Source organism: Nomascus leucogenys, chromosome 14 (genome assembly GCF_006542625.1).
Source record: "Nomascus leucogenys isolate Asia chromosome 14, Asia_NLE_v1, whole genome shotgun sequence".
Taxonomy (NCBI): Eukaryota; Metazoa; Chordata; class Mammalia; order Primates; family Hylobatidae; genus Nomascus; species Nomascus leucogenys.
Genome location: NC_044394.1, coordinates 69399834 through 69417158, shown reverse-complemented (window position 1 = coordinate 69417158; position 17325 = coordinate 69399834). Strand labels below are relative to the sequence as shown.

Sequence of the window (17325 nt, the reverse complement as noted above, 5' to 3'; positions counted from 1 at the left end):
AAAAACAACCAGACATGGCAGCGTGCCCTGTAGTCTCAGCTACTCAAGAAGCTGAGGCAGGAGAATTGCTTGAGCCAGGAGTTCAAGGCTGTAGTGAGTCATGATTGCAGTACTGCACTCTAGTCTGGGCAAGAGAAACCTTGTCTCTAAAAAATTAAATATAAAAATGAGCCCCTACAAACAGCTGCAGGTGCCGCAGATGCAAGCTGACAGTATATGAGAGAGGCTTCCAAAGTGGCCATGGATTATTGCCATTGCATCTCAGGGCTGAAGGTGACGGGAGGTTCACAGGTGAGACACCTGGCTCAGTTGTTCTCCCTGGGACCCAGCCCCAGTGTTTGGGATTGCCTGGTACCTTCTTTATCCCTGGATCCTCTTGGGGTGCAAAAGTGGATGTGCCTTGGGGAGAAAAGTCTGTTCTGAGCATCAGGGCTGCTATCTGGGATGTCCTGCGAGCAGAGCTGAGGTCTACAGGCAAAGGAAAGGAGACCGGAGAAGGGACTGGAGCAGAAAGCAGGTGGGGGAGCAGGAACACAGGCTCACGGGAGCCTGGGGCCCTTGTCCTGGTCAGTCCTAACTTAGTGCTCTGGCCTCGGTTTCCCAATCTCTCTTCCTTGATTCCTTCCCACGGGCAGGACTTTCCCTTAGCTGAGGAGCTGCTAGATGAAAAATGTAGTTACCCTCTCCCCTCCATTCATAGATTGCTCTCCCCTCCGTGGGCGTTAATTTCCTCATCTATAACGTGAGGAGACAGGACAAGGCAGCCTCGGAGCCCAGCAGCTCAGATGTCCTAGGAATCTATGCTATTATGACTCGGCCAGAACCTCCCTCTCTTTCAATGCTCTTTCCCCACCCAGCCCCTACCCTGGTGCCTGTTGTGCTTTTGCTCCTCATCTCCCACCTTCTGTCCCTCCAACTTCCTGGCTGCATGGAAGCTGGGCAAATCCACATTAGAATGTCTGAAACCCATGTTTGCCTTTTATCCACTGTATCTCCTGGGAATCCAGAGTGCGTGGTGAAGGGGCACTTCTCCCCAGAGGACACTTAAGAGGGCACACATTGTGGAGCTAAGTAGAAGGGCTGGTGGGGGGCATAGGGGAGCGGGTGCTGGGGTGAGTAGGGTGGGAGTTGGGAGGTGGCCCAGGTTATGAGAGAGGCATAGTCCCAGGCAGCGTGCATTTGGCCCCAGTAGGAATACTGGAGTTGGAAAGGCCCTTAGGGATCCTTCAGGCCAACCACCCTGCCCGTCTCACCCCATTTTAAAGATGAGTAAACTCAGGGCCAGCAAAATCAAGTGACTTGAAAGAATATATATACACACATATATGTGTATATATACGTGTTTGTGTATATATATATATATATATATATATTTTTTTTTTTTTTTTTTTTGAGATGGAATTTCACTCTTGTTGTCCAGGCTGGAATGCAGTGGTGCGATCTCAGCTCACTGCAACCTCTGCCTCCCGGGTTCAAGCGATTCTCGTGCCTCAGCCTCCCGAGTAGCTAGGATTACAGGTGCCCGCCACCACACCCAGCTAATTTTTTGTATTTTTAGTAGAGACGGGGTTTCATCACGTGGGCCAGGCTGGTCTCGAACTCCTGACCTCAGGTGACCCACCCGCCTCGGCCTTCCAAAGTGTGGAGAATACCAACCACCATCACCTCGCCCAGCCAAGAAAATATAATTTAACACCAAGAAAGGAGGAAGAACTTGACTTCCATTTAAAAGTTGGCCCTTAAATGGAATAGTTTTGCACAGAAAAAGCTCATGCCAGTGGCAGTGAGCTGAGATCGCAGCACTGCACTGCAGCCTAGGTGACAGAGCAAGACTCTGTTTCCAAAAAAAAAAAAAAAAAAAAGCTCATGCCACAGGTTGTGTTTCTCTTTTTTTTTGTCACCAATGATGACATGGTGATCATCATCATGGTCCATGGGTGTTCTGAGGACCAGACTTGGAAACTAGTGTCCTGACATCCTTCTGCTGCTGCCACCTCTCTTTCTCTTCAACCAGCTTTGCAAAGTAAAGAAAGGGAACACTCAGGAGAATTTAGATCAAAAGTACTTTTATTTATTTACAGAGACAGGGTCTCACTATGTTGCCCAGGCAGATCCTGAACTCCTGAGCTTGAGTGATCTGCCCACCTCAGCCTCTCAAAGTGCTGGGATTACACGCATGAGCCACTGTGCCCAGCCCAAAAGCACTTTGAAAACAACTTCAGTATCCCCCAAAATGATCACTGCAGACATGAGGGCAACAGGAGCACAGTTGCTCAGAGAGGTGTGCAGGCAGGGGCCCAACTGGGGTCCCTGGGACAGGGCTAGGACTTACTCCATGCTGGGCAGAACCACAGAATGTAGGTAGGCAGGTAAGTATGAGGGTAGGTGGGTGGGTAGCTCGCTGGCTCTTCTTGCATCCTTAGCACTTAAAGAGTTCTGGAAGTACTGATTCTGGGAAGACAGTGAGTGTGCTGGGCTCTATCCTGGTAGAGAAAGGCTGTTTCTTTACCTGGCTGTCTTCCCCTGACTCAAGGGTTCCTAGAGACCGGTAGTGAAGCTGGGGAGGGAGAATCTTTCAGCAGATGCAGAGGAAAAATGAGATGCTGGTTTGGTGCCTGGCACATAGTAAGCACTCAATTATTATTTGTGAGTGAACAGTGGAATGTATGGTATAGTTTATGGTAAATTCAGAGATGACCAGACAAGTCTAAGTTCTATTAATAGTTCTACCACTAACTGCTCTGTGCTCAGATGAATCTCCTGACCTCCCTGAACTTCAAGGACATGAGTGCCTGTACTGGGCAGGAGTCTTCCTCTTCTTCTCTTTTTAAAAGATGGGGTCTTACTATGTTGCCCAGGCTGTAGCGCAAATGGCTATTCACAGATATGATCCCACTATTGATCAGCACAAGAGTTTTAATCTGCTCTGTTTCCTACCTGGGCAGGTTCACCCCTGCTTAGGCAATCTGGTGATCACCCACTCTTGGGAGGTCACCATACTGATGCCACTAAGTTCAGACACCAGAACGGCATAGCACACTACAGCCCAGAACTCCCAGGCTCAAGCAATCCTCTTGTCTCAGCCTCCCAAGTAATTAGGACGACAGGCACACATCACTACTCCTGCTAATATTCTTCTTTTTATTTTTTTGTAGAGACGGGGTCTCACTATGTTACCCAAGATGGTCTCAAACTCCTGAGCTCAAGCAATCCTTCCTCCTTGGTCTCCCAAAGCACTAGGATTACAGGTGTGAGCCACTGCACCCGGCCTGGAGTCTTCTTTACAAAGATCAGAAGCCATATTCCCACTAGCTTAAGCCAAAAAGGAAATTTCTAGCTCACATAACTGGGAGGGGCACTAAGGCAAATACTGTGGCTTTGGGGCAGGACCCAAAGTCTCCAAGACTCTTTTTCTTTGTCTTTGCTTCACTTCTGCGCTATCCACATGGCAGGGAAGGTGGCCATCTGCAGCTCAGATTTGGAAAGAGGGCTGGCTTCTCTCTCTCAACATCAAGAGGTTTTCATGGGCCCTGTTTGGTCCCAGTCAGACCTAGGTCACATGCCTGATCTATAGTGGGGGAAGTGGATTGTGCTACCCGAAGGGGAACAGGAAAGCCCGGTGGGCAGACAAAACAATAATTATTAATGTTACAGCTCTTCTAGTATTCGTCTAGCAGCCTTTCCAGTTTTTACCAGAAAGCCCCCTGAAAAAAATTTAAAAAAAAAAAAAACAACAATAATTATTACAGTACCTACAGTGCCTAAAGACGTCATAAGTATTGTGTATATTGGGAAAGACTGAGTCCTTAAAAATGCGGCACAAAAGTGACCTGAACCAAGCTTTGCCAAATCAGTTATTAATATTATTAGGTACCAATCCTATGGCTCCTATTACATGTCAAGCTCTGTATTAGGCTAAGTATATGGGTTTTTGTTTTGTTTTGTTTTGTTTTGTTTTTGTTTTTTGAGACAGAGTCTCGCTCTGTCACCCAAGCTGGAGTGCAGTGGCATGATCTTGGCTCACTACAGCCTCTGCCTCCTGGGTTCAAGCGATTCTCTTGCCTCAGTCTCCCAAGTAGCTGGGACTACAGGTGCAAGCCACCACGCCCAGCTAATTTTTTTTTTTTTGTATTTTTAGTAGAGACGGGGTTTCACCATGTTGGCCAGAGTGGTCTCGATCTCCTGACCTCGTGATCTGCCCGCCTCGGCCTCCCAAAGTGCTGGGATTGCAGGCGTGAGCCACTGCACTCAGCCAGTATATGGATCTTGTTAACTTTTAAGTTCAGGGGCACACATGCAGGTTTGTTACATAGGTAAACTTGTGTCATAGGGGTTTGTTGTACAGATTATTTCATCACCCAGGTATTAAGCCTTGTACCCATTAGCTGTTTTTCCTGATCTTCTCCCTCCTCCCACCCTCCCCTCTTCGATAGGCCCCAGTGCGTGTTGTTTCTCTCTACACATCTATGTGTTCTCATCACTTAGCACGGGCACCTACAGGTGAGAACATGCGGTATTTGGTTTTCTGTTCCCGTGTTAGTTTGCTAAGGATAACGGCCCCCAGCTCCATCCATGTCTCTGCAAAAGGCATGATCTCGTTCTTTTTCTATGGTGCCAAAGTATATGTTAAATCCATGTTTTGTTTTTTGAGAAAGGATCTTGCTCTGTTGCTCAGGCTAGGGTGCAGTGTGACGTGATCATGGCTCACTGCAGCCTCAACCTCGAAGACTCAAGTAGCTGAGACTACAAGCACACGCCACCACACCCAGCTATTTTTTTTATTTTTTTGTAGTGATGGGATTTTTTTATTGGCCAGGTTATTCTCGAACTCCTGAGCTCAAGTGATCCTTCCACCCTGGTCCCCTGAAGTGCTGGGATTACAGCTGTGAGCCACTGCGCCGAGCCTATACATGTTATTTACATCATTTCTCATCCTCGCAACAATCCTCAGACATATGTATTATTAGCCCCATTTTAAAAGTGGAGAGACTGAGGCTAAGGTTACGCAGGAAGTGAGTAGCTGAGCCAGAATGAAACTTGGGTCCTTCTGTCTGTGTTTTCACCAAAGATCAGGTTGCCTCTTCAGAAACCAAAGCTGAAAGCCTGGCAGAACGTTGCTTAGACCATGCTCTGAGCCCCGGCAGGTGTGGTTTTGCTGAGGCTTTCATGCGCTTCTCAGCTACACACTCCTTCAGCTCCCCTGTCCTACAGACCCTCCCCAGCCTCTGGAGACAGGTAACCCACTGTCTGTTTGTAATACACGGGCTTCTTCACCAAAAGGCATTTTTTTTTTCTTTTTGAGATGGGAGTCTTGCTCTGTCTCTCGGGCTGGAGTGCAGTGGTGCGATGTCAGCTCACTGCAACCTCCACCTCCTGGGCTCAAGCAATTCTCCTGCCTTGGCCTCCCGAGTAGCTGGGATTACAGGCATGTGCCACCAGGCCTGGGTAATTTTTGTATTTTTAGTAGAGACAGAGTTTCACCACGTTGGCCAGGCTGGTCTCGAACTCCTGACCTCAAGTGATCTGCTGGCCTCAGCAGGCTAGGATTATAGGTGTGAGCCACCTCACCCAGCCTCCAAACGGCACTTCTCAAAGACTTAATCCCCTAGTCGGTGACCCTGCCTAGAATTTTCTAGAGTCTGGCCTACTGGGTGGGAGGAAATGGGGATGGGGTGCTTGGAGGGATGCTGGCATGGTGAAAAATCAAGGGGAGTCATCTCTCACCCGAATGATCAGAATACCTGTAGCCCCTAAATGTTCCCCCGGCCTCTGTGCGGCCCTTCTGGCCCATTCAGCACTACACAACGAGAGTGATGCTCCTAGGATACCATCATCCCTCCTGCATCCACCCCTGCTCAGAGCCTCCATGGCTCCCCAGGGCCTTATGGAGGCCTCCCAGGCTGCTCCAGACCTAGCCCCTGCCGACTTCTCCAGCTTTCCCCACTGCCCCTCACACTTGCGAAGGCATGAGACTTGGAACCCTGGCCATATGTGGCTATTTAAAAGTAATTAAATCGTTAATGAACAATTCAGTTCCTCAGTTACACTAGTCACATTCCAAGTGCTCAATGACCCCCAGTGGCTGGTGGCTACTGTACTCGACAATGCAGATACAGAACGTTTCTATCATCACAGAAAGTTCTATTGGACAGCACTGGATTGGACTTTTCACTTAACAAAGGAGGCCCTGATAAAAGAATGTTATCAGCTTTAGAGGAATCCAGAATAGACTTGACCTATTTGATCACTCTTTCAATAAATATGCGCCACCTGCTGTATTCCAGGCCCAGAATATCCAATAGTGGGCAGTAGTAGCCGGTCTGTCCTGGGAGTGAAAAGACGATGGCCTAAGTACCTGGGCCCAGGCTGGGGGAGTGGTGAAGGCTCCCTGGACAAGGGGCCATCTGCTCAGGCCTGCAAGCTGAGGAGGCACTGGGCAGGCAACAGGTTCCTTTTTGTCCTCAAGAGCCTGGGTTACAGACTGTCCCACTGCCTAGCTGCTCCTCCTCTCTTTCTCCCCAGGGAGGGGAGGAATGGAGGCTAGTTCCTTGAAGTTAGTCCCTAAGCTGGGAAAAATCAGAGTCCCTGTTGGGCCATTAACTTCAGGAGCTGTAACTTCTACTCCCCCACCAAAGGCCTCATGGCTGCGGGGCTCAGTAACAACAGGCTCCTGAGTCCCGAGGCCTTTGTGGCCACAGAGTGGAGAGCTCCTCTAGGGAAGTGGAACCTGTAGAGAGCTGTTGTGGGGATACTAGGGGGCTGACTGTACCCTGAGTCCCGGCCCAAGGTGTCAAGCTCCCCAGCCTCCACAGCCCCTGCGGGCCTGCGGGATGAGGCTGGGGAGGGTGTGGAGGACAGAGGCCAGGGTCTGGAGGGAGCCAGGGCTGGGCCGGTGGGGCTGAGGGCATGTCTGGGGGGTGTCCTATTCTCCTGTTTCTGCTAGAGGCCTCCGCTGCTGGTCCCTTCCTCACATACACACATCGGTGTCCTCCTGCCCCCCGCACCCCACCCCTATGCCAGCTGCCCCAGCCTGTGCCCCTTCCTGGTGCCCTGGCCGATAACTGTGTCTTCCCAGCGATTTTGACAGTGGCAGCTAATTGGCCAGAATTTGGTGTTTCCTTCTCCCCATCAGACACCCCTTTACGCAGGCATCCCTTTACGTGGCATGTCTCACTTAAGCCTCCTAACCAGAGGACGATTACGTAGGGACGATTATCTTCCCCCTTATTACAGGCAAGAAATGAAGGTTCCGAGGCGGTAAGCCGCAGGAGCCGGCAGTGACGGAGACCGTCCACGCCCTGCAGCCCCGCACCCCGCCCCCCGCCCCCAGCCTCCCGCTTGCATCCCAGTGTCTTCAGTGCCCGCCCGCCGGCCCCATCCCCCGCGGGGTTCCTGCGCCTCCCGGCCCTGCCAGAGCCCGGGGTCGGCGGGCAAGCAGAGCCGGGAGGCCCGGGGGTGCGAAGTGGGATGGGGGTCCGGGCCCTCGGTGCCAGCCTGAGCTCGAGGCGGCCGCAGAGCCGCCCTTTGTTTCGCTGCGCTCGCGGCTTCTGCGGAGTCACGGTCACATGGAGCTTCCGGCACGGGGTGTTCCGGGCGCCACGCCAGGGCCCGAGACGCCCCCGCCCCCTGGCCTGCCCTGTGCCGCCCGAGGCCCTCGCCCGCCTGCAGGCCGCCGGCCACCCGGAGCTCCCTGGGCCTCGGGGTCCGCGCCCTGTCCCGGAGCTTCGCCTGGCCGCCTGGGGACCTGAAGTGCCCCTCCACCTCCCACCGCCCCCCAAGCTCTCGCCCGCCGTCCTGTCTTCTTTGAGCGCCGCTGTTCAGCTTTCCCTAGCTTTGACCCTAGACTGGAGCATCAGATCTAGTTGTTTCCCGGGGCCCACCGTCTCCCCTCCTCTAGACAACACCAAGCTCCCAAAATCAGGCTCATCACTCCCCCGGGAGCACGGTACAGTAAGTAGGTGTTGGAGGAGTAGGTAATGGACTCCATTCTCCTCATTTAATAGGGTGTCAGAGACAGCACTGAGCCTCCCTCCCTTCCCCACTCCAACTCCCACAAATCAAAACAAAAATCAGCCACTCAGCCTGGCCTCGCTCGGCACAGAGCATCAAAAGTAAACGCCCCAATCTGGGGTAGAAACGGCTGGCCCTTTCTGCCTGGGCCTAGCTCCTGCATCTCCATAACTGCAGGCTAGTCTGCCCTGTGACACTTGAGAACCGTGGGGCCTCCCTTGTGCAGGCCACCTCTGCTTCATTTAGCAGATTCAATAATGCATTCAACAAATGTTTATTGAAAGCAAACTTGTGCAAGGCAGGCCAGTCCCTCTCAGGATGCTCTAGGCCCACAAGTAGATGTGAGAGGATCCTTTGCTGTTCCGGCAGCGCCTGTGCTGTCCCCTGACTGGTCTAGGCCACTGCAGTTCCTTCATCCAGGACCTAGTGAACTGGGCGGACACCTGCATTCCTGGAGGCCAGGAAGAGGGTGTCAGCCTTGGAGAGGCAACAGAGAGGGCAATGGGAGGCTCTAGGTGAGCATGGGGTGGGGTCTCCAGGACCCTTCCCTGGGCCTCCAGGCAGCCTTTCCCCATTAATGCTGCTTGCAGGCACTGGGAAAGGCTAGGGCGAGGAGGGGTGGGGAAGGAGAGAGGAAGACAGCCCAAGGTGGGGCGGGGCAAGAAGCAAACTGGGGCCAAAGGCGGTGTGTACTTTGCTGTGGCCTCAAGGCTTGGTGGGGAAGAGCAGGCAGGTGAGTTCCCGGCTGCCGCTGTGTCTGTCCACAAGGGGCAGAGGGTGCCGCGTGAAGTGCTGGACCATGGCGGCCATGGAGGAGAAGAGCTGGCCAGGGAGGCAGGGCATCCGTGAGTCCCATGAGCCTCATGCTGGGAGCAACTTCCTGAGGCAACTGTGGGACTCTGACAAGGGGACTTTTGACATTTTTCTAGATATCTTCCTTCCTGTTTGCCCCATGCCGCTCCACTGCCATTTTGCTGCCCCATTCCAGGCCTCAGGCAACTTTCCTGCTGCTGCACCTATGGGCACGCCACTGGCCAGACTCTTATGTCCAAGGCTAGATCAAACTGACTCTGGGGTGCGCCTCTGCCCTGGTCCTCCAGCGTGGGGAGCTGTGTGATGGGTGTCTCTAGTTTGCATCCTGGCAAATGCTGGGTGCGACGTTGAGTCCTCGGGGGAGGTAGACAAGAGTTTGAAGATCCTGGACCCCTCCCTCCTCCCAGCTGGGTTCATTAAGGGCACAAAGGCCCCACCTCGACCCTGTGCAGACTGAGCCATGGCAGGAGGGGCACCTCCCCCACCAGAGGGCCTGGCGTCTGGGAAGGAGTTCAGGGCTCTGGGCGCTGTCATTTCTGCCCACCCCAGAAAGATACAAAATGAAGGTTTTTCCCTAGGCAAATGCTCTTGGCTGGGCCCGGGGTACAGCTCTGCAGTCCCTCCTTAGGCCCCTGCCTCCTCCAGCTCCCACCTCCTCATGGTTCCTGCCCTCCCGGCCCAGGGCATAGTGGCGTCCGCCATCCAGCTGCCGGATGGGAATGTTGAAGACCCGGCCTCGGAGAAGCACTGCCAGGGTGAAGGGCTGGGAGCCATGAGGCCCTGAGCTGGGGCGCACGGTATAGGCCCCATCCTGTGGAGGAGACCCCAGCCATCAACCTCATCTTCCAATGGCCCTCCCACCGCCCTGACCCATGATGGGGCCAGAACCCTCCTGGCTCTCCTGCTCCCCACTGCTCGGCCAGCCACAGCCTGTGAGCAAAAGGGGTTTCAGAGAAGACCCGGGGTCTGTGGCTGCCCACCTTTTGTAAGTGGAGCAGGGCACTCTCAACAGCATGGCGGTCACAGTTCCCTGAGTACCAAGGCTGAGCCAGCAGATCATCGTCCTGTGCACACACACAGTCACTCAGAGACATGCCAGGGCACTCGATCAGGCATGGGGAGCCGAGGACCCAGGGTGCAGTTATTTGTGTTCCCATCGCCTTTGCTCAACTGAGTCCCCCGCAGGCAGAACAAAGAGGTGTCCCTGTGTGGGGCACGGCGGGGTGCTGCACACGTGTGTTCAATGTGTTCTTGCAGTGGTGCACCCTTCAGCCCAAGAGGGTTCCTGGGTGAGGACTCTCAGGCTCTGCTCCCGGAACCTCTCCCTACAGCCTGCTCCCAGCCCCTCCTCACCTCAGCAGCTGAGGTGCTCCCAGTGGGGGCTACAGAGGGAAGAGACGATTTCCTTCCTGCTAGAAGAAGCAGATTATTGAGCTGGGGTGGGGTGGGGGTGGTCAAAGGCGGCTTCTAGGGGACAGCTGCGGGGGCAGGGGGTAGGAGGAGGCGTACATGGGCCCGAGCCCAAACCCGGGCACCCAGTGCTTCCTCCACTCTCCAGATCCAGTGCCCTGGTAGGACCCACCAGCCAGGCCTCGTGTGACCTCCAAATGAGGCGTGATTTTGGGGCACAGACTAGGAGCTTCCTGATTTGGTGCAGACCCTGGAAAATGCCCAAGAGGGTCCCCTCAGGCCTGATCTCAGCTGGAGTCAGAGCTTCAGGGACATCCTCAGTAACTTGGGGCCTGAGGGAGTCTGGCCTGCAGGGCTGGGGCTGGGGCAGGCCCTGGCAGGACCGGCTGAATTCATGCTGAAGATGCCTGCATTCACCTACTTTTTTTTTTTTTAAGTCTAGTCAAGTGCAGTAGTGAGAAGTGGGGAAAGGGTAGAACAAGGAGTTTGATCTGTAACTGCCTGTGAACAATCAATTGGGATAACTCACTACCTTTGGACCAGACTTTACTCACCTTTAGAGGTGGCATCTGCTGCTCCCTGGCATACAGGAGGTCTGATCAGAAGAAGCTGGGCCCCAGGTCCCACCCCGAGCCTCCCTCCCTGCCTCCCTCTCTTCTCCCCTGACCATCAGCCTCTTACATTCCGAGTTTCCTGGGGCGCTGTGGTAAGCCTGTGGGAAGCAAATTGGGGGACAGAACTCAGGGTCTTTATGTTTTTCAAGAGAAAGAGCCAGTGAACCCAGCATCCCAAGCTGCCCCTGCCACCACTGCAAACAACCGGAGGACAGTGCAAGGAGATTCCATCCCAGGGTCAGGGCTGGGGAAGCCTGAACTGGGGTGCTGTCTCTCTCTGTGTCTCACATACATACATACAGGTGCACACCTGGTGGGGCACTTACCTGGGCACCATTGATGTCCTGGGCAGAGAGCCTGAGGGCCTAAGGACTTGGAAGCTGAGAGTCTGAGTCAAAGCCAGGACTGAAACAGGGAGGGCAGGCTGGGCTCGGCTGGGCACCAGGCAGGGAATCCATGCTGGCCAGGGTGGGGCTGAGAATAGCTGCAGGGCCTGCTGCTTCTCTACAGCCTGGACTTTCTGGGAGTGCTTCCAACTAGAGGCAGATGCTGTCCTGGCCGCAGCAGCTGGGGAGCCCCACCCAGCCCATGCTCTAAGGGGAGCACCTCCCTTGCTGGCACAGTGTGGGTCAACCTGGACCAAAGGCTGCTGCTCCCCGTGATGTCCATGCGGTGACTGAAGGCAAATGCATGTCGGTGGGGGTGGTGAGAAGCAGCAAGGGAAGCAGATGGAGCCAGGAGAGTGTGTTGTGCTGTGAGCTGCTGAGGGCCTCGGGCAGGAGGGGTCTGGAGCTGAGGGAGGGGCTCACCTGGATCGGGCTCACATTCCAAGTAGAGGTCCTCATCAGGTTTCTCTGGAGGGCCTGGCACCTAAGGAAGGGAGGGGTGTATGAGACCATGGGTTTGACCAGTCCTGAGGCTCCATTTAGGACTAGGGGTTTTGCGGGAGAAGCCATCGATTTGAAGGGGTAGCAGGCACCTCACTCCCTCCTCACATGGTGACCCTCTTTCTGGGAGCTAGCTTGAATGATTGCAATTTCTCCTCTGTCTCAGAGGGGGCATCCCACGAGCACCTTCCCCTTCAGAGGCGCCCATGGGCCCCAGCTCTCAGAGAGTGTGAGGAGGATCCCTGGGCGGCACCCTCAGGACAGCTGGCGCATTGCCTGCCAGGGGCCTGTGACTGAGGGGCAGGGGCCCTGCTCTGGGCCTTTTCCCTTGGTTTCAGGAATATTTCTTGGCCCTCCCTAGCTCCCACCCCACCCGTGCCAGTTTCTTAACCAGAATCCTGGAAAGTGAGGGGAAATGGAGGGGCTGCTCACCACTCTGGACGATGCACCCTGCTCTGGAAGGAAAAGGAGAGAACCACCTGTCATGCACAGCAGGGAGCAGAAAGGAATTCAGTGGGACTAAGGCTGAAAGAGCAGAGTCTCCTTAGGGCGCCCCCAAGGAGGGCATCTCAGAGCCAGCTTTGAAGCCCCAGGAGAAAGCTTTTCTCATCCCCTGATGGTTCTCTGCACAGCCCTATGGTGTCACCTTTCCTGACCTCCCAATTGACTTGCCAGGCCTGGCTCCAAATAACTTTGGACTGTTCAAAAAATCATAGCAGCCAGGCACAGTGGCTCATGCCTATAATTCCCAGCACTTTGGGAGGCCGAGGCGGGCAGATCACTTGAGGTGAGGAGTTTGAGGCCGGCCTGGCCAACATAGTGAAATCTTGTCTCTACTAAAAATACAAAAATTAGCCAGAAATTGCTTGAACCGGGGAGGCAGAGGTTGCAGTGAGCCAAGATCGTGCCACTGCACTCCAGCCTGGGTAACAGAGCGAGACTCCGACTCAAAAAAAAAAAAAAAAAAAAAAAAAAAAAAAAAAATCAGAGCAGCCAAGCCAAAAAAAAAAAAGAGCAGATTCTGCTTCTGTGTGATCTTAGGCACAGCATTTCGTATCTCTGGGCCTCAGTCTCCTCATTCATTTCATTAGAGGCAACGCCACCTGCCTGCCTACCTTAGAGGATTAGTAGGTTAAAAAGGGGCACAGCCAGGGGAGTGCCGTGAAAGGGCATGTCAGGCAAGCACAGCTCTACCCCGTGGCGGGAAGACTCCCCGTCCCAGGGTGGAGCCACAGAAAGAGAGGACGTCCCCATTACCTTGCCTCCCGAAGATAGGTCCCTGCTTCCCGGCCACCGGCAGGCTCAGTGCTCCCTTCAGCTGTGGGCACAGTGGGGCCGGTGAGGGCGGATGGGGGAAGGAAACTGAGGCACCAGTTTCCTTCCAGGAGGGCAAGGATGGGGCGGGATAGAATGGGATGAGACCACTTATATCTGTGTAGCTTTAAAAAATGTACAAAAGGGATGACTCTTCCCTTTGCTTCTACCCTGTGGCTCTTTCTTTGTTGCGAATAGCACCCTGCTTTTTACCAAAATTCTAGTGAAATGTATGATAAAGGTAGTAGCTTTCAAAATCCATAAAGTCCCACTGGGATAATGGTGGGAATGGGAGCTGGCAGTGACTGACAGCTGAGGAGGGATTTGTTTGTTCTGGAGGTGGGGAGGGGTCCTCAGGTCCCAGAATCCAAGGGAAGGGCAGCTGAGCCCCTCCCCTCCCCCTCAGAGAGATGAGAAGGGCACCGTGGGTGAAGCTGAAGGGGAGGCTGGAAGGACCAGGCCAGGCGAGTTGGAGGAGTGACTGACAGCAGCGGCAGGGCTCTGGCTTCTCATGCATCTGGCATCTGATTTTTCAGGGGCCCCTTGAATGCAAATGTGGGGGAATCTTGCAAATGAGATGACTCTAAGATTTACTCACTGGGAAATGGCAGCCTGGGATGGGGCGGGTGGGGAAGGAGGGACTTCTGGAGAGGCCTCTCACCATGGTGGGCTGAGGCAGGGGTGGCGATGGCTTTGATGGACCCAGGGGGCCAGAGTGATCTGGAAAAGATCGCATGCGTTGTGACTTGGTGGGTTACTCCCAGGTGGGTTCCCATTTTCCTCCCGCCTCCCCCCCGACCAGCCTCCATTTCTTCCTCCTTCCCTCGCTCCCCTTGCTCATTGGCTTCCTGACAGCCCAGTCTCCATGGCAACTGGAGGCGGGCAGTTTCCCTGCCCCCACCTGGCCGAGGAGCGGAGCAGTGGGGGTGGGATGCCAGCGGCAGCCGGGGCTCTCCCAGCACCCCCGCCCTTGGCCTGAAGAAGTGTTGGGATCTCAGAAGGGGAATGCCAGGCCCCCACTGTTGCCTTGGTTACACCACCCCTCCTCTTCCCTTCCCACTCTTCTTCCTCCCTCCCACCCTCCCTCCCTCCGTTCCTTCATCTCTCTCTCTCTCTCCCTGCCCAGCCAAGAGGCCCTGATGATTGCCAGCTGAGGCCTCGTTTGCTGCCTCAGTGCGGGCAGGGGAGGAGAGGCGAGGCCTATGCCCTCTTGTCTTGTGGGAACCCTCCTGCCCTGCCCAAGCACCTGGTCTTCCTGCCTCCCACCTCCCAGCCCTCACCCAGGTACAAGGAGTCCTCCTCAGTGCCAGGAAGATGGGCAGGGGCTAGACTGAGGGGCAGAGCCTCACAGGGGGGCAGCTCATACTTATTTTCCTCCTCGTCCTCCTCCTGGGCCTGGAGGAAGGGATGCTCAGCACAGCAGGAATGGAGGGGAGAGGGTGTTCAGCGCAGGCTCTGGCCGCTGCCTCCCCACCCCAACCTCAGTAGCCAGACTCACCTTGTGTCTCCAAGTCCCTGGGGCAGGCAGAAGGGAAGGGCTGGGAGCATCTTCTCTCCAACCTGGGGAGTCTGGACACACAAGCTGGCCTCACCTCCTCCCTGCCCACCTTTCCCCAGTATAATAAACCACCCACCCTTGACAGCTCCAGTGCTTCAACTCAAAGGAACCACTCATCACAGGCATTGCCAATGCTGCCGCAGGGCCACTGAGGTAGGCAGTTTGGAAACAAGGGACCCTTCCACCTATGCCCATCCCCTGTCCCCTGCACCCTTGATTCTGGCCAAGACAGATGGGAGAGCTAGGCCCCTGCGACTCAGCAGTGCTGGGCTCTGGGAGGCAGGAGGTGTGCAGAGTCACTTAGGGGGAATCTGACTTGCAAGGGGTCCCAGTCTGTTGGGCCCCTCTGACCCCCTGTGTCACTTACCCACACATCTGGGGGGTGGGAGCGGTGGCCCCAGCCTGCAAGCACATTCTAGTCAACTCTGCCCAAGGGGCCCTGGAGTTTGTGTGAGACAGATGCTGTGTTCTGGGACATTCACATGGATGACAGTGTGACTGACAGGTGCCCTGGTACCAGGGCAGCAGAGAAGGAGGCTGGGGGCAGAGCTGGTGCCCGTGGGCACATAACTGCATGAGCTGGTGCCCTGGGGAAGCCGGGACTCGGGGAGCCCTAGTGCTGACAGGAAGTGGAGGCTTGTGAATGGTCTCCCTGGGCAGAGAGGGGCCAGGCAGAGCCAGCACAGCTCCTGGGATGGCTGTGCCCAGGAGAGGAGGGGCAGAGAGAGAAAAGAGGGGAGGGCAGGGGAGAGAGGAGCCCCAGTACTCACCGGGGCCTGCTCCCACTGAGCTTGTCCTGGAAAAAGCCAGGGTGGGGAGTAGAGGGGTCAGTGCAGCCGCCCTGTGGCCGAGTCCTGGGCCTCCCAGGTGGGCAGGTTTATGTGCCTGGGGCCGTCCTGGGACCACATCTTACCATGGCAGAGGCAGAGGAGCTTTGCCTCCCTGGAGCCCAGGATCTGCCACAAATGGCCTGGGGAAAAGGGCTCCATTGTTCCCATCATTTGCATCTCTTAAACACCAGGAAGGTAGATCTGCTGTGGCCTCCCACAGACCAACTTCATCCAGGACACTCCCAGGGCCCAGCCCCAGGTCTCTGAGCCTCCCCTAGGCAGGCCTCCCCCAGCTGTGGTCTCCAGCCCCTCCGCACTATAAGAGGAAGAGCTAAGCTGGACCAGGGTTCTCAGGCTTCCTTCAGCTCTCTGATCAGTGTCGCCTTTCTCAACTCATAGACAACATTACATTATTTGGCAGATCCAATTAAAAACAGCAGGCTGGCCTTGCAGACACTTTTATTAAACCCTTTACTACTGTTGTCATTTGCTGGTGAGTAATGACCAGCGATTAAGGAAATGAAGGTGAGGGAAGCGCTTAGAAAGAGGTTCTAATATTTAGTGTGGCAGCTTCATTTTTTGATGGATGTATTTATCCATTCAGTGGGTATTTATTGAACATCCACTGTCTGCCAGAGGCTGTTCCAGGCGTTGAAGATGCCGTAGGAAGATGAAGCAGGCAGGCATTACGTGTGTTTCCTCATTGGATTCTCACAATAACGTCATGCTGCAAGTACTAGTTTTATCCCTGCTTTTCAAATGAGGAAACTGAGTGCATTAGTCAACTCGGGCTGCCATAACCAAAACCCACAAACTGTGTGGCTTAAGCAACAGAAATGTCATTTTCTCACTGTTCTGGAGCTAGAAGTCTAAGATCAAGGTGCCATAAGGGTTGGTTTGTGATGTGGCCTCTCTTCTTGGCTTGTAAACAGCTGCTTTCTCTGTGTCCTCACATGGCCTCTTGTCTGTGCAGAGAGAGGCGGTTCTGGTAACTCTTCTTCTTGTGAAGACACCCACACTATCAGATTAGGGCCCCACCCCCATGACCTCGTTTATTCTTAATGACCTCCCTAAAGACCCTATCTCTAAATACTCACATGGGAGGTTAGGATTTTAGCATATGAATTTTAAGGGAACACAATTCAGTCATAACACTGAGGCTCTGAGAAGTTGAATAGCTTTCCTGAGGTCATGCAATTAGCAAGTGTTGGAGGTGGGATTCAACCTAAGCTCTGCCTGCCCCAGAGCCTGTACCCTAAAGGCTAAGCATCCTGTACCTCACCAGGATTGGGTCTGGACCCTCCTTTCCTACAATGGAATTAGCAGTGCTAATTGTGACCTTCCTTAAGGAGCTCATGACTTCCAGGGGCTCTGTTACCTGAGTGAATTTCAGAACTTTGACTTTCTGAGAAGGGTCGCAATAAAAAGGAGGGCTGGGGCCTGGTCTCTGACTCTGTTTAAGTCAGGGAATGAGGAAACACAGACCACGATCATGAATGATGACATAAGAACTTCTAAGGCCTTGGAGCTTTCTTGTGCTTATTATTTCGGTGGCATCCTGGCTGTTGGCACAAAGGAGAAATAAAGCCCATGTGCTTGCATCTTCGGAGGCCGCCAGGCTGGGGGCACTGAGGAGACACCTAGGAATGAAGAGGAAGACCAGACAATTCCTGGGACGTGCAGGCAAAAGGGCATCCAAGAAACCAAGAAGAGTCACTGGGGTGGCTTCACAGGGAGCCCATTTGGTACAAAGGGAAAAACTGAAAAAACAAAAATAACAAATCCTCATCCAGAATTGTTTCTACTGGGTCTATTCTTTGTCCTCCACTCTCAGCTGACCTTTCTTCCACATTTGAACCATAAGGCAGCGGCAACTTCCCTCACCCAAG

The 17325-nt window shown here is 54.2% G+C and overlaps 1 protein-coding gene and 1 non-coding gene across 2 annotated transcripts; one reads left to right on the top strand and one right to left on the bottom strand.

Annotated features, from left to right (window-relative positions):
* Positions 1 to 3643: 3643 nt before the first annotated feature.
* LOC115838444 lies at positions 3644 to 3705 on the top strand. The gene has a single exon (XR_004033471.1). It is a non-coding gene; the product is annotated as a U7 small nuclear RNA (small nuclear RNA).
* Positions 3706 to 8270: 4565 nt separating this feature from the next.
* On the bottom strand, positions 8271 to 10109 carry SH2D6 (SH2 domain containing 6). Its single transcript, XM_030827565.1, has 4 exons — positions 9804 to 10109; positions 9476 to 9634; positions 8704 to 8832; positions 8271 to 8461 (listed from the first exon to the last, which is right to left on the bottom strand). The coding sequence occupies exons 1-3, from the start codon at positions 9978 to 9980 to the stop codon at positions 8716 to 8718; spliced, it is 453 nt and encodes a 150-aa protein (XP_030683425.1). The 5' UTR covers positions 9981 to 10109; the 3' UTR covers positions 8271 to 8461; positions 8704 to 8715.
* Positions 10110 to 17325: the final 7216 nt, after the last annotated feature.

Coding starts and splice junctions, on each gene's coding strand:
- SH2D6 (XM_030827565.1), bottom strand. CDS start 9,980: ATGGGAACACAAATAACTGCACCCTGGGTCCTCGGCTCCCCATGCCTG. Junction 9,635..9,803: donor CCCTGCTCCACTTACAAAAG/GTGGGCAGCCAC, acceptor TCTCCTCCACAG/GATGGGGCCTATACCGTGCG. Junction 8,833..9,475: donor AGGGCAGGAACCATGAGGAG/GTGGGAGCTGGA, acceptor CTCCCTGGCCAG/CTCTTCTCCTCCATGGCCGC.